Genomic DNA, 21,779 nt, shown 5'->3' with positions numbered 1-21,779 from the left:
AACATTTTTAGTGAATTGTTGGCCTTCTGGAAAGTGTGTTAATTTACTGTATATGTACTCAATACTTGGTTGGGTCTCCTTTTGCTTTAATTACTGCCTCAGTTCAGCATGGATGTGATCAGTCTGTGGCACTGCTGAGGTGGTGTGGAAGCCCAGGTCTCTTTAACTGTGGCCTTCAGATCATCTGCATTTTTTTGGTCTTGTTTGTCATTTTCCCCTCAACAACAGCTCATAGATTCTCTATGGGGTTCAGGTCTGCTGAGTTTACTGGCCAGTCAATCACACCAAAACCACGGTCATTTAACCACCTTCTGGTGCTTTTAGCATTGTGGGCAGGTGCCAAATCCTGCTGGAAAATGACATCAGCATCTCTAAAAAGCTGCTCAGCAGAAGAAAGCATGAAGTGCTCTAAAATTTCTTGGTAAACGGGTGCAGTGACTTTGGTTTTCAAAAAACACAGTGGACCAACACCAGCAGATGACATTTTACACCAAATCATCACAGACTGTGGAAACTTAACACTGGACTTAGCAACTTGGGCTATGAGCTTCTCCATCTTTTGTCCAGACTCTAGGACCTTGGTTTCCAAATGAAATACAAAACTTGCTCTCATCTGAAAAGAGGACTTTGGACCACTGGACAGTCCAGTTCTTCTTCTCCTTAGCCCAGCTAAGACGCCTCTGACGTTGTCTGTGGTTCAGGAGAGGCTTAACAAGAGGATGTGGTTTTGATCCCCTTCAAGAGACTTATTTTCAAGAGACTTATTTTCTTATATTTCTTCTTCAAAATTATCAATCTGCATACTGAATCCCTTACCCACATGTTTCTTTAAACAGTTATTACCAGTAGCTTTCCAACCCAGATAATAAATTATTCCCTTAGCACTGGCTACATAGGAATAATGTTCATGAAATGTATCAGTCAGGATTTAGGCCTCATCATAGCACAGAGACAGCACTGGTTAAAGTAGTAAATGACCTGCTACTGGCTTCTGATCAGGGTTGTGTCTCTTTGCTATTATTACTTGATCTTAGTGCAGCTTTTGATACCATTGACCACGGTATTCTACTTGATAGTGACATTTTGGTGTTAAAGGGACAGCTCTCTCCTGGTTCAGGTCTTATTTGACGGATCAATATCAGTTTGTAGATCTAAATGGTGACCACTCTAAACAAACTAAGGCAATGTTCAGTGTTCCACAAGGTTCTGTTTTAGGCCCATTGCTTTTCACTATATACAGTGGTGTGAGAAAGTGTTGGCCGCCTTCATGATTTTTTTTTTTTGCATGTTTATCACACTTTAATGTTTCAGATCATCAAGAAAAATTACAAAATTAGTCAAAGATAACACAAGTAAACACAACATGCAGTTTATAAATGAAGGTTTTTATTATTAAGGGAAAACAAAATCAAACCCAACATGGCCCTGTGTGAAAAAGTGTTTGCCCCCCTGTTAAAACATAACATACTGTAACTGTGGTTTATCACACCTGAGTTTAATTTCTCTAGCCACACCCAGGCCTGATTACTGCCACACCTGTTCAATATCAAGAAATCACTTAAATAAGACCTGACTGACAAAGTGAAGTAGACAAAAAGATCCTCAAAAGCTACACATCATGCTGAGGTCCAAAGAAATTCAGGAACAAATGTGAAAGAAAGTAATTGAGACCTATCAGTCTGGAAAAGGTTATAAAGCCATTTATAAAGCTTTGGGACTCCAGTGAACCACAGTGACAGCCATTATACACAAATGGCCAAAACATGGAACACCATGGGATTGTTGTGCATGGAGCCGCCCGGAGAAACCTGGCAAGTATTTCCTTGCTCATTAGTGATAAGGATAGATATATAGTATTATAAATTTTAAATTAATATTTTTAAATTACATTTAAACTTTAATTGTATGTATTCATTTATTATTATTATTATTCATTTCTCTTCTGTTTGTGCTATACAAATAAATTGAATTTGAATTTAAATTGTGTTAATATTACTCAGTTCATTCACATGGAACCAATGTATGCATTTGTAGTAAGCTTTTTTCAGTGTGTTGGAAGTGAAGATGTATACACTGGAACCAGAATAGTAACAAAAACCAACAGATTTGTGTGATCTGTGTGAATGTTAGTAAAATAGACAGGACACAAAAACACCACTGTGTTTTTTCACACTGTATTTGTTTGTTTTTCAAGCAACACTGTAGGAAGAAGGTCACTCGCATTAAGACCATAAATATCCACTGGAGTTTTTTTCTTGTGGTGGTTACAATTTTTTTTTAACTTTCTCCAATCCATCTATGGACCAATTTGCAAAGGATTGAAAAATAGATTGTCGCTGTAACATTTGATGGTTCACAAGTGCAATATAATTAAATGAAGGAATCTGCCTAAGGGCATAGTGTTGATAATGTGATTCACACTGTTCTGTCTGTGTATCAGCTGAGATGTCATGTCTGTGATACAGCCATAAATAAGAACCCGGTATCTCCATGGAAACACAGCCCTAACCCTAACCCAAAAAACCCTAGGGAAATTGTTTCCAGTCTGTCAGTGACATCATCAGGCTGAGACCTCAGCTCTCATTCAGTTGAGCTCACAGAGGTGATTTGAAGGACACGCTCTGTGCTGTATGCTGTTTTAATACATAAACAGCATCAAAAGAGCTTTAAAAAAGATCTAGGTTTAAGAATGAAGACACCTGTTTGGCACTAAACAGTGAGCACACACAAGCACGAACACACAAGTGCTTAATAAATGCTTATGACACACTCTGTGGGTCTGATTATTCTATTAGTAAGAAGCTTCCTGTAAAACAGTGTAACATTAGACCTGAAAGCACCCTTGGCTTATCTCCAGCATATATTATATATTTCCTCCATTTCTTCACACCTTCCTGCCACTCGTGTTCCTCTCCATCATGCAGAAACTTTCTATCATCTCCCATCCTCCCACTCATCTTTGTCCTTTCTTGTCCGCACCCAACTGTCCTACCCAGCATGCACCGCACAACATCATGTTACCCAGGACCCCACAGCATTACATTTTGATAAAGAAATGCCTCCCAATGCTTAGAGACTAATCAGTGTGCAGAAAAACATACACCCACAACACTCACCACACACAGCCTTGTATATTCAAGGTCATTGTTGTATGAAGGAAATATCAGCTGGACAGCAATGTGGATACAGGTTTGTTAAATGTCACATGCAAAAACACAACCAGAAGTCAAAGCCTAAGCTCATATTGTTTTATTCATACTGTTTCCTTACATCTAAATTGGTAGCGCTGAAGACACAGGATGTACAGAAGCTACATGCTCTGATGCTATTGTAACATTAAATATGCATGCACACTACATAACTCTACACTACACCAACCCATACAGCCTCATCTGTTCCAAAAGCTCTTTTTCCCCAAAAGCTCTGTATAGAAGGCATCTCTTTCTCCATCTCTTGCATACATAACCTACAAAACAGACTAAACATCTGCAGCAGTAGGGTACAGTGACCTGAGTCATAACAGCCAGTTCATGTAATATTCCAATCAGCCAATCATGTAGCAGACCCACAATGCATAAAGACATGCAGATACAGGGCAAGAGCTTCAGTTCTTTTAATGTTCACATCAATCAGCACTGACTTTGGCGTGGTTGCTGGTGCCAGATGGGCAGGTTTGAGTATTCCAGAAACTGCTGACATCCTGGAATTTTTGCACAAAACAGTCTCTAGAGTTTATACAGAAAAAACATCCCGTGAGTGGTTGCTCTCACAATGCAGTGCATCTTGTTGATGAGAAAGATCAGATGAGAAATGACCTGACTGCTCTGAACTGACAGGAAGTCTACAATAACTCAATCACTCTTGACAAACATGATGAGCAGAAAAGCTCCCCAGCAGGCACAAAACAGTCAGCCAAGAACAGGAACCTGACGCAACAGTGAGCATAGACTCTCCAATACTGAACAGCTGAAGAGAGACACTTACATTTATTCTTTTAACTGAGACTTTTATTCAAAGTGAAAATGAGACAGAATAGAAATAGTTAAGAAAGGGTTAAGGGCCTTGCTCAATAGCAGCAGCTTGTACATGTAGGGGTTTTAAATAATGACTATTCCAATTATTAGATCAATGACTTAAAAAGTAAGCCACCACTGAACCCTGACCATACAGTCTTTTTCCTAACCTGCATGCTCATCTACATTCTCTTATCAGTGTCTTGGGACAACAATGGAGGACATCAACAGCGCTGAATATCTTCAGTGGAAGGCCAGGAAAACTGGTGGTGATGTTAGATATTTGGAATAAATAAAACCAAGAGCAGTTTGCATACCGAAACTACTGGACAAGAAATTAATGTGTACATGCGGAACACATTGAGGACCAGGTTTGTTCACATTTAAGATGGATATTAATGTTACTATTCATATGAACATGTGTAACAATCAACCTGAAGCTTGGAGTGTGAACATATGTCCTAGTATTCATCTGAGAAAGTGTGCACATGCTTATATATATATACACACAGTGTGTGAAAAAGTGTTGGCCCCCTTCCTGATTTTTTATTTTTTTTGCATGTTTGCCTCACTTTGATGTTTCAGATCAAACAAATTTAAATATTAGTCAAAGATAACACAAGTAAACACAACATGCAGTTTTTACATGGTTTTTATTATTAAGGGAAAACAAAATCAAACCCAACATGGCCCTGTGTGAAAAAGTGTTTGCCCCCCTGTTAAAACATGCAGTGGTTTATCTGTGGTAAAACTGTGGTTTATCACACCTGAGTTTAATTTCTCTAGCCACACCCAGGCCTGATTACTGCCACACCTGTTCAATATCAAGAAATCACTTAAATAAGACCTGACTGACAAAGTGAAGTAGACCAAAAGATCCTCAAAAGCTACACATCATGCTGAGGTCCAAAGAAATTCAAGAACAAATGTGAAAGAAAATAATTGAGATCTATCAGTCTGGAAAAGTTTATAAAGCCATTTCTAAAGCTTTGGGACTCCAGTGAACCACAGTGAGAGTCGTTATACACAAATAGCCAAAACATGGAACAGTGGTGAACCCTCCCAGGAGTCGCCGGCCGACCAAAATTACTCCAAGAGCTCAGCGACGACTCATAAAAAGAGGTCACAAAAGATCCCACAACAACATCCATAGAACTGCAGGCCTCACTTGCCTCAGTTAAGGTCAGTGTTCATGATAAAAGATATATATATATATATATATATATATATATATATATATATATATATATATATATATATATATATATACATATGATCAAGTCAATTAAATCGTGGGATATCTGGTCAGTTAAGTAGCAGAGGAGCTTGTTAATCAGGTAATATAATTTCAACAGGTACCACAAGAGAGACAACAATAAGATGACCCCCAAAACAGGGATGGTTTTACAAGTGGAGGCCACTGTCATGTTTTCCCTCCTGATCTTTACTGACTTTTTCACTAGTTTTGCATTTTGGCTAGGGTCAGTATCACTACTGGTAGCATAAGGCGATACCTGGACCCTACAGAGATTGCACAGGCAGTCCAACTCCTCCAGGATGGCACATCAATACATACTATTGCCAGAAGGTTTGCTGTGTCTCCCAGCAAAGAGCATGGAGGAGATTCCAGTAGACAGGCAGCTACTTTAGAAGAGATGAACAGGTCTGGTATCTGCAATGAGGTACAGGATGAGCACTGCCAGAGCCCTACCAAATGACCTCCAGCAAGTCACCGGTGTGAACTTCTCTGACCAAACAATCAGAAACAGACTTCATCAGGGTGGCCTGAGAGCTTGATGTTTTCTAGTGGGCCCTGTCCTCACAGTCCGGCACCATGGAGCTTGATTGGTATTTGCCTTAGAGCACCAGAATTAGCAGGTGTTTTCACAGATAAGAGCAGGTTCACCCTGTGCACATGTGACAGATGTGAAAGGACATTATGTTGCCTGTAACATTGTTCAGCATGATCAGTTTTGTGATTGGTCAGTGATGGTCTGGGGAGGCATATCCATGGAGGGATAAACATACCTCTACAGGTTAGACAACAGCAATCTAACTGCCATTAGGTATCTTAGGGTATATTAGAGTATAGAACCTACACTGGTGTAGAGGGTCCTGGGTTCCTCCTGGTGCACAATGATAATTGTGGTCATGGCCCCCCTGCCCGCCTGACCTAAATCTAATAGAACACTTCTGGGACATTATGTTGCGGTCCATCCAAGGCCACTAAGTTGCACCTCAGAATGTTGAGTAGTTCAGTGATGCCCTGGTCCAGATCAGCATCCGTCATCTCATTAGGAACATGCCCTGAAGTTGTCAGGCATGTACACAAGCACAAGGGACCATACAATCTACTGACTGATGATCTTTGTGTGTGTAAACATATATACAATATAATGCTTCTAATACTGCAAGCTTATGAATTTAAGTGCTTTTTTCAACACAATACTGGCATCTTCACACTTAAAAAGGAATCTTAATGAAAATTTGAATTCGACTTCATTCATAGCTGCTAAATGACTTTTATTATATCATAAGAGTTTAATGTGTATAGGCGTTTTGTGTTGAACAGAGAGTACGGCTTAATGACTGTAGGTCAGCACTCATTACAGTGGCTTGGTGTGAACAGCAATCATCAAAACACTGCTGATCAGCAGCTCACGCAACAGAACAGAGTTACACAACCCTACAGATTATTACAGCATACCTCAGTTAGGTATTCTACATTTGTGAACTATAAAGATTAGGTGTTAAGTTATAATATCAAATCAGCTGTTTGTAATTGTGTTTTTATACCATGACACCTGCCATATCTTAGAAAATGTTCACAAAATCAAAGACAACATATTTGTTGCATATGACATTGCACATGCTGATTCTGAAGTCCTGAGAAAGACAGATCTAGCCAGCATCTATGTCTGTGTCTAGTATTTCTGCATTTCTGGTATCCTATCATGTGCTTGATAAATAATAAAAAATAGCTTTAGTCTCCCTTTAACTCTGTCTCTCTCTTTCTCGTACACGTGCACCGTCCCTACATACTAATCTCTGGGTAGTGAAACATGGACTGTTATGCAGTTTTCTAGGACAAATGAGCCTTGTGACCCAATTCTGTGTGCTGCAGTATTCAGAGCAAATTATTGTGTGGCGATTGACGTGTACAAAAAGCTCATTTCCATAGATGAGTGACAGCATCGTGATCAGGCCAAATTACAATAGCAGAAACCAGAAGAACCCAGAAAGGAGATCTAAATAACCAGTGACAGAATGCAACACGGTCCATATTTGAATGTTTTTTCCCCTACATACATCTGTTCCGTGTGTGTGTGTGTGTTTGTGTGCAAGTGACAGCATGTAAATGTGTGAGTATTTCGTGCGTCTGGACTATGTGATTGTGCAGAAGCCTCAGCCAAAAGAAGCAAAAGGAGGAGATTATCAGGAATGGAGGGGGTAGGATCCAAGCCATGTGATTGGCTGAAAGCCTTGGGTCTGATCCCTACAGATGGCCCTGGTTGCCATGGCGATAAGGAGCTCAGCATCAGTATCCTTTAATGGAGCCAACGGTGGAGCATTCTGCCACACACGCATGACGTGTCAATGTGTCTAGCTTACACACTCAAACTGTGCCAAATCAGCACAATCACAACACTTAATCATACATCAACAATGTTGTCTTGTTAATGTCTGAATAGAAACTTGTGTTGTTACTGCAAGATCCATGTATGAATCAGTAACAAGCTGTATAAGCTCTGATCTCTATCTGCCCTTTCATCCATGCACATGTGCATCCTCTAATCTGTTATTAGTTTTTTGCTTTTTTGGTCTAAAGATCATTGAATTGGGATCTCCAACTTTCTCAGTGTGTAAATGCACGAATCAAGCACTCAATCTGTCAGTTATGTTTTCACCAAGCAAGAGCAAAGTAATGGAAAGGACAGACAGAAGGAAGGAAGAAGAAAGAGACAGACTGGTGATCATCAGAGGGAGGAGAAAATGGGAAACAAAATGAAAAACAGAAACAAACAGTAGCAGAGTGAAAGAAGGAAGAGGAGATTGAATAAAGCCTTGTTTCTGGTGTAGCAAAAGCTGTAGCAAAGAGCACATTTGTATAAACCTGTCCTAATACCCAGAATGCATTAGCATATGTCCTCTTATATTATCATATTGAACACTAAACTAACAATACAGCCCAATCTCTTAGATGCACCACATTAGTACACAATCTGCTGCCCGCATATTAAAAATAAACACACTCAAGGGCACAGCAGTTGTGTCAGTTGGTCAGAGTTTTTCCACCAGCTCTGAGGAACTCTGAGGTTTTGGTCCTACCTGGCAGTTAAAGCTGCTGCGCTCAGAGTCTCGCTGCTGCATGCTGTGTACCCGCTGGTGCCTGCTTCAGCGGCTGGTGAACTCCAGGCAGAGCTGGGGCTTTGGCACTCCTCACCAGGCTCAAGCCTCACGCCAAGACAAGCCTTTCAGCACAGCAAACCCGTCCGACTGTGATCTCCAGCCTGTGTGCGTGTTTTTTTTTTCCGAGAATCCACCATCCACCAATCAGGAGGGATGTTTGAGCATTGACATCACTGACTGCGTGGACTGCAGCCTAAGCTCATGTGTTTTGTTGGTGTGTGTGTATGTCTGATGAGTACTGCTCCGTGGGTGGGTGGGTGTGTGTGTGTGTGTCTGCTAAACCAAGCTCCCTCCTCTGTCTCCTCTCCTTGTGCCTTCTTGATGTCTTAGCATCCTCCGTAAAGACAACTAATGCACTCTGGGATATGTAGAGAACTAGCACATGCTTATTTAGAATTCTGTGGCACAGCACAATATTATCAGTTATTCACAATGACTCTAATATTTAAAGCTACACATGACTGATGTGTAAATATAACTAAAAGCCTTGGGCTGGGGTGACAAAAAAAGAGCAAATCTTTAACACAGATCCCAGATCAGCATGACTACAAAAGCAGTTCAAACTCCCCCTGTGTGTCCGTCTGTTTGACAGGGCCTTTGGCTAGCTCTGCTCTTCCAATGACCAAAATCGAGCAGCAACCTCTCCTGCTCGAACACAATTACAACACCACTCCCACTTCCTCTCTCTCTCTCTCTCTCATTCTTTTATCTCTCACTCAGACATTTTTATGTGAAAATGAAAAGACTGAATGGAAACGCTAGAGCAAATACATTTGCTTATTTTTGATAAATATTGCCATTCTATGTATCTACTCCCTCAATAAATGTTAGACTAACAGTCAGTCTTCTTTCTTTAAACGCTTAATGGATAATATTTTACAAAGGTTGTTACTTTTCATTTGTTTAAAACTCCTATTAGACTGACACTTATTTCTTGCTCTCTATCTCTCTGGTTTCATCTCAGTCTGGCAACCCTTTAGATAATGATTGAAAATTATTATCAGGACACAATTTTACATCTGTCTCCATGGTGACTGTGCAAATCTCTGTGACCTCTTCGCATTTTCGATTCGACTGAAGCCCAGCCGCAGAGCATGGGTGTGATACAGTGAACCAAATCAATCGGCAGTCGTACAAGCCCATTCTCTCATGCACACTGAGCATGCACCATGCAGGACACAGATACAGTCAGTATGAACACTCACCCCTTCGCTGCTCACGGGGCTTTGAACCTGCAAAAAGACACAAAGGGAATTTAAAGGTGCTCAGAAGGATTTACAAAGACAAATTCTCACACTCAGCTTCAGCAATGTTTTTGTTCTGTGTTTTTATAGTATAAAAGTTAATGCTTTTCAGGATCAATATGGGATTGTTCTTGATGTATAAATGCAGGGTTTAAGTCCAAAACCCAGTACCCTGTGTCAGAAAACTGCACATCCATGGAACAAATTGATTACTGTAGAAATAGGAACTGGTGTTTATGGTGTTTCCTAGTTTCCTCTCTGAACTAAAGATAAAAAAATTAAAGATTGCTCACCCTGCATGACTCTGTTTTACACCACCCCAAAACTCCTCAACATGCACACTTTATCACCAGAACAAATGTGGAGTTAACCCTGAAAGTTGGTTCAAATGTTTTATTTGAACTCCAAACCTCTATATATGTCTATTTTCATCCCTTTTAACATGTTTCAACATGTTCTTAACTTGAATCCTGACCCAGTTGTAAGTGTTAATGATGCATGCAGTCTGAAACACTGCCTACTACAGGATGTGCAGTGAAGTGAAACTGTTCTCTCACTTATCAAAGCTTCAGTGTGTTAAATGCAAAGTGCATTTACATTGGGGGGACTATATTTCTGTGAGCTCTGCAGGTTGTTCATAAATGTCAGTTTAGGATCATTTTGTTACTCCACACATCAGAGCCAATTAATGACTCATAAATTATTTTGATTCAACCAATTGAAAGTAAAATATAACAGAACACATATAGCTCAGCACAGAGGAATCTAGTCCTTTGTGCTACTAATTTGATTTGTATGCCTGACATACCCATAAATTATATATAATAGATAAGAAGCTATTGAAGAAAATCCATGTGACCCATTTTGGATAAATTTTGCTGTAGCGGACATGATCTACTATTTTTTATTGCTATATTTGACAAGATTGCTGCTACAATAATAATCCATTATAAATGTTACAAACATTTAGATATTCATTCTTGAGATATTGCTCCGATGAGAATTTTGTTGCATGGACAAACAAGCCAACAAAACAGAATGCCTCATTGAAAAGCATTAAATTATAACGCTTTGATTATCTGCTTCTTGTTAGACTACAGTAAATGTTACAAAAAGTCAATGAAAATGTGGAGAAGGTCAAATATAGCAATAAAAAATAGTAGAAACAACAGTAATTGCATCAATATTTCATTTTATTTTTAATGTAACATACTTTTAAACTTAAAACAATACTGAAAATAAGTGTGATAAAGACCAGCAATTAATTTACAGTAAAAAAAAGCGTTTTTCTTGTTCAGTCAGAAAAATCCAGTCTGTCAAGTGCACTGAAGTCTGGTTGAATGATATGAGAATGTGAAATGTATGAATGAAAAAAAATTAATTTCTGTTCCATTTTAATTTAGTCACTTAGAAACCTGGCACTTTGTCCAATTTCATTTTGCCCGTGAACACATCCCTCCCTCCCTCCCTCCCTGCTGCCGTCCCTTTCACTGACCATCCTGCCGATGCTGGGCATCAGTCTTGTGTTTCTCTGCATGTTTCAGTCAAACTGTAATCCTTAAACAGAGCAATCTGTATTTCACAAACAAAGCACATGGCTTTACATCTGACTTCAGTCAATAAATATTTACCTAACTCAGTGCCTACAACACATTACTGTGAAGGTGTGCAGACACACACTTGCCTAAGTTAAAAAAGTAGCAGTAACCTTCAAAATAAAAGCAATGCAGTTGTATTGTGTTCATGATGTACACTTATTTACATTTAATTTCCAATTACTCACTGACTTCACACGGGCTGGACAGAGACAGCCAAAGTGCTGGATGTGACCCAGGGGCTGTAATATGCCCGAGTCTATGTAACACGCTATGCTACCTGCTGTGTCACCATGTCTCTGTCACTTAATAATGCATTATATTAAAACAATGTTTTCTAATACACATCGTGTCCCAGACATTTAGACGGTTCAGGATTCCCTGTTCAACTTCAAGTTCCTGTCATGACAGACTGTGACTAGTGTTTGACAGACTCAAGACTAGTGTTTATAGGATATTTTCCACATCCATCCACCTCTTATGCATTCATTACATAATAAAACCTTGAAAGTTCTCTTATAGATATCTTTTGAACTTAGTGCTAACTCATGTATTCCTACTGCCCATAAACCAGGAAGATTTCTTCAATATACTTCTGCAATAAACAAAGGAAATGGAGACTCAAATGGAGACTGGGTCAAATACACTTGAATTTCACTTAAACACTCATCAATTAATTCCTTAATCCAGGGGTGTCCAGGCTTATTCATTCCAACCAAGCAGAAAACACGCCTGGGTCTAGCTAAAACTTTGATTGGAATGAAAAGCTGCATGAACAAAGGCCATTTGCAGACAGGACTGGACACCTCTGCTTCAGACTATCAGGCTCTGCTGTATGCATCTACGGTCATGTGAGCTATCAACAGTCTCGGCAATTCATGACTGGAATGGGATCTCCTGTTCCATGAAACCACCGCCATTTGTCCTCCTCTGCTTGACTTTAAGCATTGAGAACATTACATTTTCTATCTGCTCAACAAGAAAAACATCCTGAACCAATATCCAGACCACCCCCACCAACCCCAATCCAAGGAAAAGGGTATTACTAAAGGGACTGAGATAAATCTAACTTCAGGATCTCTTCAGTGATTATGTGAAACATTTATGGGTAACTGCTTAGGAATTCCTACTGCACACTGTTTGCCTGGAACTCTATCTTTTTAATTACATAACTAAACAGCTGCACATGGAGACATCACAACTCACCCTAGTTGATCTTGTTAAAAAAATCCAAAAGGATGTGTTTTCTAAAATAAAAGCAGCAGACAAGTTGACTAAGTATTCATTAATGAATCATTCGTTTCATATTTCTAGCCAGCTGGCTGACAGGGGCTACTCACTACAGACCTCTAAAGCTGCTTTTCCATTGACAGCACTTTGTTACCATTTTCATTCATTACAAGCAAACCACAAGGAAACATGCTGCAATGTTGATTTATCTAAAAGATTTTGCAGTAACTGCACTGTTCTTTACTGCTCTTGTTTCTCACATACAACACACTCTTTGGCTGCATTGGTATTCCTGCTAAGCAGGAACTGACTTTTTCTGTTACCACATAAAAAAATTAGGTCTCTGTCTTCCAAGCTCAGATCAAGTGCTTCATGAATTTTATGGGACCATTAGTATTCAGAATGGCATTTTGTAGAGAAGCCATGGCAGTTGACAATGGTTAGTAAAGGTCCAGAAGCCCTGAGTGAAACAGTGTACCTGTTCTTGGCTGTAATGGTGAGCCAAACAATGTAGACAAACCTTACATCCCTTGATCAGATCCTGAGCTGACACTATGAAGCAAACAACATGATTTCCTGTCACACAAACCTGTGAGATTTCACCAACTCCATATGTCCTAACTGTACTACAGCAGGTGTGCAATGTGGCTTCTATCCCCTAGTAGTACAATTACAAAAGATATGCTCATGAGTCTCATAATGATTTTGCAATATTCTGTAATAGTTTTCAGAAAATGCGCGGGGCTAAACATGTTGACTTGGAGAGCCTTGGCACTCGTTAAATCACTGCATGTTTGATTTGACCTTCTTCCAGACCCATGATGGGAGAGAGATTCAGGAAGAGAACATGAGGCTCTTAAAGTCAGAGGAGACTCAAGGAAACACATTTAAACTTACAGGCTGCTGTTTAACCAAGACTCTTGTTTTACACACGTACTAATCTTGAGCCTATGCGACATGAAGCAGCTGTGTGGATGTGGATGTGAATGAGGATGTGAATGAGGATGTGTATGTGAATGTGGATGTGAATGTGGATGTGGATGTGAATGGGGCTTTTTACACCTGGTCACTTCATGTGTTTTCTGTGAACCGATAGCTATCCGATGGTAAAAGGACCAGGTCTAAATGCCCTCAGAAACGTTTTCGAGACGGATATAAATCCGATGGTTCAAACCACTTCAGGAGGTGGTCTGGGACGCATTTCAGATGAAACTGGACAGGTGTAAATGAATGTGGTTGTTCAAGCCACATACGTCAGCGCTATACTCCTCCCAAATAGAAGTATGTCACTCGCAGGTCATCTTTCACCCAGGTGTCTCATTGGGTCTTAAAATGCACTGCTGTCACCAGCGAAAATGCAGCAAACAGTAAATGCTGTTTTTTGTAGCATAACTGTCGTAACGAATATTTTCGTCTTCTTTTTGATTGCATTTTGAAAACCGCATACACCAAAGCGTGTTCCATTTCAATTACTCCGGAAATAAGGTAAAATATATTTGCATTTTGGGTGGGAGTAGAAAGATCGGATTGATATCCGATTCACCAAGACGCATTTATGTGGCCTAATGTAAATGGAACAGATTTAACAAATCAGATAGCTATCGGATGAGAAAACACATGAAGTGACCAGGTGTAAAAAGGCCCAATGAGGATGTGGATGTGAATGAGGATGTGAATGTGGATGAGGATGTGGATGAGGATGTGGATGAGGATGTGAATGTGAATGAGGATGTGGATGTGAATGAGGATGAGGATGTGGATGTGGATGTGAATGAGGATGTGGATGTGAACGAGGATGTGAATGTGAATGTGAATGTGAATGAGGATGAGGATGTGAATGAGGATGTGGATGTGAATGAGGATGTGAATGAGGATGTGAATGGAGTGTGGAAGTGAAAGTGGATGTGGATGTGAATGAAGATGAGGATGTGGATGTGAATGTGGATGAGGATGAGGATGTGGATGTGGATGTGGATGTGAATGAGGATGTGAATGTGAATGTGAATGTGAATGAGGATGAGGATGTGAATTAGGATGTGGATGTGAATGAGGATGAGGATGTGGATGTGGATGTGAATGTGAATATGAATGAGGATGTGAATGAGGGTGTGGAAGTGGAAGTGGATGTGGATGTGAATGAGGATGTGGATGTGAATGTGAATGTGGATGTGGATGTGGATGTGAATGAGGATGAGGATGTGAATGAGGATGTGGATGTGAATGAGGATGTGGATGTGAATGAGGATTTGGGTGTGAATAAGGATGTGAATGAGGATGAGGATGTGGATGTGGATGTGAATGAGGATTTGGATGTGAATGAGGATGTGGATGTGAATGAGGATGTGGATGTGAATGAGGATGTGGATGTGAATGAGGATGTGGATGTGGATGTGGATGTGAATGAGGATGTGGATGTGAATGAGGATGTGGATGTGAATGAGGATGTGGATGTGAATCAGAATGAGAATGAGGATGTGGATGTGGATGTGAATGAGGATGCGGATGTGAATGAGGATGAGAATGAGGATGTGAATGAGGATGTGGATGTGAATGAGGATGCGGATGTGAATAAGGATGTGGATGTGAATCAGAATGAGAATGAGGATGTGGATGTGGATGTGAATGAGGATGTGGATGTGAATGAGGATGAGAATGAGGATGTGAATGAGGATGTGGATGTGAATGAGGATGTGGATGTGAATGTGAATGAGGATGTGGATGAGGATGTGGATACTTAACGTATGCATGACAGAAGACAATGAACAAAGGTGTATCAGGTCTGTATCAGTCAATAGCTCAGTAGTGAAATAAACACAGATGAATGAAACGCGTTGTTTTGTTTGAGGCTTGGTATAATCAGGACAGACTGTATATCATCCAGAAAAGCAACAATGTTAATTATTATTATTATTATTATTATTATTATTATTATTATTATTATTATTGTGTTCATATTACAGTAATATTACAGTATTATTATTATTATTATTCCTCTAAAAACGCAGATGTAAACATTTCTTTCTTACCGGCGGAAGAAGAGGCTCCATTTGCGCTCCTTGGTCTTTAACGTCCATTCTTTTCGCTTCCGAAATGTGCACTGAACGTGTATTGAGTGTTTAAATATATCGAGTTAAACACCGATGTGCTTGAAGCAGCTGCACATTTACACTGAACCCATTGGCTAGTCGTCCAACCTCTTAATTTTTTCCGAGAGAGCGCGCGCACTTTTTCTGCTCGCGCACGCCGTGGCTCCCTGCGCGTGCAACTTGCGCTCGTGTGACGCATCTCGCTTAACACGTGAGTATTTATACCGAGATGCAACACGTTTAAAGCGGAACCTTTGCATGACTCTGGATTAGGACATTAGGTAGAATAAGGTGCAAGCTTATTCTAGGACTATGTGCGTTTACTTTCAGAAGACACAACAACACACAACACACATTGCTATTATCCTAAAAATGAAAGAAAGAAAAGAACAACTACAGCTTTTGTATTTTATTTGGTGGCCATAAAGACATATATGAAAACATTTTAGATATGTTTTAGATTTACATTTTAGATTTCGGATATATAAACACGTCTTCTGTACGATTATGGATGATTATTTGGTGATACACCGACTCTGTCGCCACCTTGTGGCTAGTGTTGCTCAAGTAATCCTGAGACTTGTGTGTTAATGTCTTGGATGACCAAAAATCCCAAAACCTTTTGCCACAAATTTGAACGCACAGTTGTGAAGAATGTCTTTGTATTCTGTAGGATTGTAATCTCCTTTCACTGGAACAAAGAGACACAAACCCTGTTACAGCATGACAATGTTGCTGTGCACAAAGTGACATACATGTAGACGTGGTATGTTAAGGGTTTTCCTTTGTCAACATTATTGCCTGATGTCACTGATGCTCCAAAATCCAGTGGAAAGAATTCCCAAAAGAGTGGAGGTTGCAGAAAACAGAGGGGGAGTCCATATTAATGCCATGCCTTATAGGCTGTTCAAAAGGCATATATATGTCAATGTCCGGTGTTCATATTTTTAATATGGAGTGTAGCCTATGTGCCACCCACCAAGATGGAGTTAATATATTTACTGAAAAATGCCTCAAATTCACTTATACCTCAATATCAGTAGAATTATGAGGTTAAAAATGGAATGTAGGAAAATGTATTGCCTACCTTGCTATATGATCATATGAACATTTCCATCCATCCATTATCTGCACCGCTTATCTCACCCAGAGTTGCGAGGAACCTTACGTCTATCTGAGGGGACTTGGATCACAAGGTGGGGAACACCCTGGACAGGGTGCTAGAAAACACAGGGCACAATCTCACACAAGCTCTCACACACACTCACACATACAGACTTGGGGAGGAAACTGGAGAATCCACAGGAATCCTTGAAGCTCAGGGAGAGCATGCAGACTCTATGCACACATGGCAGAGATGGAATCAACCCCCCATTCCTGAAGGTGCAAGTCCACTGTGCCCCAATAACATTAGATAAATCTCAAAATCGAAAATTAAAAATGCTCTTAATTGTTATGTAGCAAACTAAATGGATTATCATGGCACTACCAATGATCAATTTGAACATTGTTTATAGCTTTATAGTAGTATACATTGCTTTAATCCCAACACAAAATATTTTCAGATTACCAAAATTATGATTCAGTTTCTCAAATTAAATAAACCTGTCATATCAAGGAACGACCCGTCGTTTGCCTCCATCTAACCCCGTTTCCCTATCCGTCATTGACTCCAACCTGCCGCTAGATGGCAGTCACCTTATTTAACATCAACGTGCACGGAAATAAAAAAGACTTAAAAAGTAAAATCGACAAGACATTCCGTTTTTAATTCACGTTTAAAGTACATTCAGATTTTTACAATTCAATAAGGACCCATTTTAATAGTCATTTGGAAAGTATTTTCTACGCCAGTTAGGGGAGGACTATAACCCACTACTACTTAGTCTGATTGACAGGGAAATTGTATCCTGCACAGTTTGCAGTGAAAAAGTAGACAGTTACAATACTTGGCATCCACAACGGACTGAATATCTTGACTGGATATGCTGCATTTAATTACGTTCATTAAGTACAATTAATAAGACTAAATAGCCCATTTAGTATGGTACATATTAGGCTATGTATATATCAATATATATATATATTTTTTTGCAAGGGACATTAAGGTTAATTAGCCTGAAACTACTCTGTCTACGCTATAGACACTGATTACATTGAATTAGTTAACACTGATTTTATTTAATCGGCGTTTTTTTTATTATTTGTCATTGGCTCTCTACAAATTATGACAACAAACGCAAATCAAATGGTGTCATGGTTTAGTCCTTTTAAGATCAAGATCATTCTCCTCCAGCCACAACAGAAAAATGAATTAACCCTAAGTTATTAACCCTTAGTTATTAACCCTAAGTAAATGTATATAAACGGTTCATCAGCGTCTGTTATCGATTTGACTTTCAGATTTGAGTTGACTACAGATTTATGGATTCAGTCACAACGCTTTCTGGAAACAAATGGCCTACTGCGCCTGATCAAGATTTTTTTTTTTTCTGACACCGACCTCCATAATAAATAAAGAAACAAAGAAATAAATAAATAGACCTAAACAAAAATATAAAGTAAATATGATCCATGCCACACGGTCTCTGGTTTAACTATGTGAATAAAAAGTGAAGTAGTTCATATTCCGAGCTCCGTCGTGTGCGTTATGGAGGTCCCTTTTGAGCGGTGACTGCTCCTCCGAAACGGGCGGCGACATCCTCTTCCTTTTGGCCTGCTCAAAAATCCCCGAGTCGCCTGAATCGACCGATTTCACCGAAGACGGTGTTTCTGTCCATCCCGAATCCGCTGCGTCCTTGTCTTTGCTCGCTTCGGAAACTATCGGTGCTGTCTCGTCCTTCTCCACGTTCAGTCCGTCTTCAGACAAATACGAGCGCTCAAAACTGGTCTCCGTTATCCAGCTCGGCAGACCCGTAGCGCGCGACTCCCAGCCGGCCTGCGTGGCGCAGTAGGCAGGAAGCGCGCGACCAGAAGTTGGGCTAGCGGAAAGCGTCTGACCTTTGACCCCTGCGGTGGCAGGATAGGGCAGCAAGGAGGGCAGGCTGCCAGTCAGATCAGCTGCCTCGTAAGTCGAAGCGGGAAAATCTAATCTGTTATTAAACCATCTGTCCTCAGCTTGCTCCGAGCCCCCCAGGCTGTTAGTGAAAGAGAGCGCGCGCTCCACGCTCCCCGCCGGACCCGAATAATGTCCGACGAACTGGTCTTGGAGAAGGGAGCTGGTAGCCGCGTACCGGGCCGACATCAGCTGCGCGCGCTGGGAGTCAGACGAAGACGGGCTAAGGCGCTCAGTGTCACAGGCTGTGTAAATCCTGCACACGATAGATAGATAGATAGATAGATAGATAGATAGATAGATAGATAGATAGATAGATAGATAGATAGATAGATAGATAGATAGATAGATAGATAGATAGATAGATAGATAGATAGATAGATAGATAGATAGATAGATAGATAGATAGATAGATTGGTTGGTTGATCGATTTAATAAGAGACAAAGTCTATATTATTAGAACATAAATCGTTCAGGAAAAGAAACTTTTCAAATTTCACTGAAACTGTGTATAGGAAGAAGTCAATTAATAAAAATGCAGGCAAACGAAATGAAAAAATATTAAGAGTAAAATTGTTTACATCATTTTTATTACAGACATATTTATTCCAATCTCTAATGACCAATTTATGGATCATTTCGGTAAATCTACAAATATATCCAAAGCGTGTGAGTAAAAGTAAAAGCAACAGTCATAATAAAAACGAGAGTACTCACGTGTCATAATTATCCCGAAATCCTTTGGCGAAAGGATTATGATCGATTTTCAGCTGGGTGATCTAAAATACAATAAAATACAATAAAATACAATGAAATTTGGGGGGAAAACTTTCAAGAGGAAAATTCCATAAACATTCAGAACTAAAGCTACATCCACTGAACGCACATTGCTAAAATAAATGTTAAAATTAAGCCCGGCCTTTTATTATAACAGTGTGACGGCAGTGTTCTGTGCGAATGTGTACGCTATTAGTGCACCAGTGTGAAGAGTTGTCCTTACATCCGTGTTCTGGTATGCGGTGACCGCTATGAACTGCGTTTCCGGGAAGGTGAACGTGTGAACGCGGTCGGACCGGCTGGAGTCTTCTGTCCCGTCTTCATTCACTTCGACCAAGTGCACTCGGGGCTGGTACTTATGGAGCGATTGGAGGACGACCATCTTGGCGAACCGTTAAAAAAAAACAAAGAATAGAAGTGTTAATAAATCCATCATGCATGATCCCCAGCCACTTGACAAGGCGCCAGAGGTTGACGGCGAGGCTGGAAACCACAAACAAGCGCCAATTAGGCGTAATACTTGTGCCAAAAAGGTTTAGAAACCTCCTCCCTGGCTTAACCATAATGTAAAAGTCGAAATAATTGAAGTTAGCATGAAGAGTGGTGCTTGAAAAGAAAAAGGAAATCTTTTTTTGTTAACTTTAAGGCTATTTAAGAATGAAACAAAGTTTCAGTCGTGCCAAGTTCATTAAATTAAAACAAATAATGAAATCAATAAACGTTTTGTACATTTACCTGTCCACTGTTATTTGAAGCTCCTTTGTTGTTAGTTAATTTCAGTTTACCGAACGAAATCTCTTGACGCATCCAGTGCGCTCCTGTGTTTGGGGAGTCCGGGTGCATGTACACTCTATTTCCTACAAATATACAATCTAGTCATTAAATACAATACAAAAATGTATGTTGGAAACAAACTTAATAGGGAAAATAAACATAGTTTGACACTGGGAATAATTTTATTGGAATAATTTTTATACTCCTAATATAACTTGATGCGTTTATTAACAAGAACATTACCTGTTACATTCGTATCCGCTTTTCCGCACGGAACCCACTTTCCTCCCTGGAAACGCCAGTGATTCGGATCGGCCAGAATAATATCCACAAAAATATTATAATGAGCCGTCGGGTCAAGTCCAGAAATGTTGAAGCTAAGGAACGGAAACATGCGTCTAGAGAAAAATAGCGAGCAATCATTAATTAGACTATATATTCTAAACATTTTAGGCATAATCATAATAAATAATACTTAAAACAACAACAACAACAACAAAATAATAATAATAATAATAATAATAATATGATGATGATGATGATGATGATTTCATGATGATTTGATGATTTCATATTAAAAATTTGCCAGCCTTACCGCCCTTGTTTTGTGATGATCATCTCTGTCTGGTGCCGGTGAAATTTGAGCCATAGCGCACGGTTGCAGAGATAGACTTGTGCTTTGCCGGCCATGAGTCCCGCGTGCGCTGAAGAGAGCGGGTACAACGCGCCGCTCTGATATGCCTGACTGTAAGCCTGTGCGTAAGGATAACCGGCGCTCGAGTAATTCTGTCGAGGCGCACCTGACAGGACTCCGTCGTACGGCCCGTTTGGAATGACGGTATGATGTGCCACAAAGTGACCCGGATTGGTTATGGAGAAAGGCGTTAGCGTGTGTCCGTGTTGCGCCGCGTATGAGAACATGGTCGCGGTGGACGAGGAGGAGATGGTGGCGGTCGTCGTGCGCACTCGGTTCGTCTCAGGCGCGTTTCGCTTCTCCACGTGGCTCCCATCCAAAGTGCGCTGCGCGTCGGACCCAATGGAGGTATTGCGCGCGGGCGCGAGCTCGCTCCTATTGTCTTCTTCGCTGGTCAGCTCGGCGGGGAGTTTTGTTAGTGCCGGGTGGTTCCCTGGGGTGGCGCCGGAGGACGTCGCGGGGTGGTGCTCGGTGAGCAACTCGACTGGAAAGTCACTGGCAGCATTTCTGGCCGATGGCGAAGTGCAGTGTTGCAGGTGCATCACGCCGATACACTCGGCTACTTCGAAGCGAGCCAAAGTTCTTGGTTGTATTTAACCTCGTGAATACAGCGCGCGTTAATGAAGAGGCAGTGCGCGCGCCTTGCACTGAGCCGGCTGTACCGAGCACAGCTCGATTTATTATAGCAACTTGACGTCGATCCGTGCCGTAATTGGGGAAGTGTGCAAAAGCATCGCGCTGAGATTTGTTTATTTATTTTCTTACTTTCAAAGGCTTGAATATGTAATTACGTGCAAAAGTTCCAAAGAACTTGGCAGGTTCCAAAAAGTGGAAGAAAAACGAAGATTTTAACAAATAAGTGCAAAGCTACACCTACAGATATCACTTACACCTGTTTGAT

General features: G+C 40.4%; 2 protein-coding genes across 4 annotated transcripts in view; both read right to left on the bottom strand.

Moving 5' to 3' along the window:
* Positions 1–15,692, bottom strand: part of slc4a10a (solute carrier family 4 member 10a) — a 52,322-nt gene extending 36,630 nt beyond the window's left edge. For all 3 annotated transcript variants that reach the window (XM_060876012.1, XM_060876035.1, XM_060876021.1), the window contains exons 1-2: positions 15,519–15,692; positions 9,629–9,655 (exon numbers count right to left, since the gene is read on the bottom strand). In XM_060876012.1, the coding sequence (XP_060731995.1) occupies positions 9,629–9,655; positions 15,519–15,566 (75 nt within the window). In that variant the 5' untranslated portion in view covers positions 15,567–15,692. The remainder of the gene's footprint in view (positions 1–9,628; positions 9,656–15,518) is intronic.
* Positions 15,693–18,127: 2,435 nt separating this feature from the next.
* On the bottom strand, positions 18,128–21,661 carry LOC132850001 (T-box brain protein 1-like). Its single transcript, XM_060876069.1, has 6 exons — positions 20,780–21,661; positions 20,428–20,582; positions 20,146–20,267; positions 19,634–19,792; positions 19,351–19,412; positions 18,128–18,889 (listed from the first exon to the last, which is right to left on the bottom strand). Exons 1-6 carry the CDS (start codon positions 21,418–21,420, stop codon positions 18,172–18,174), a joined length of 1,857 nt encoding a protein of 618 aa, XP_060732052.1. The 5' UTR covers positions 21,421–21,661; the 3' UTR covers positions 18,128–18,171.
* Positions 21,662–21,779: the final 118 nt, after the last annotated feature.

The sequence above is a fragment of the Tachysurus vachellii genome, chromosome 1 (assembly GCF_030014155.1).
Source record: "Tachysurus vachellii isolate PV-2020 chromosome 1, HZAU_Pvac_v1, whole genome shotgun sequence".
In the NCBI taxonomy this organism is placed as follows: domain Eukaryota; kingdom Metazoa; phylum Chordata; class Actinopteri; order Siluriformes; family Bagridae; genus Tachysurus; species Tachysurus vachellii.
This window is presented reverse-complemented; position numbering and strand designations above follow the sequence as displayed.

Bases quoted from the DNA above. Each gene is read 5' to 3' on its own strand.
- LOC132850001 (XM_060876069.1), bottom strand. From the start codon at position 21,420: ATGCACCTGCAACACTGCACTTCGCCATCGGCCAGAAATGCTGCCAGT. The intron at 20,583-20,779 runs GTAAGGCTGGCA...ATTTTTCTCTAG, and splicing joins ATCATCACAAAACAAGGGCG to ACGCATGTTTCCGTTCCTTA. The intron at 19,413-19,633 runs GTAAGGACAACT...ATTGTATTTTAG, and splicing joins CCGCATACCAGAACACGGAT to ATCACCCAGCTGAAAATCGA.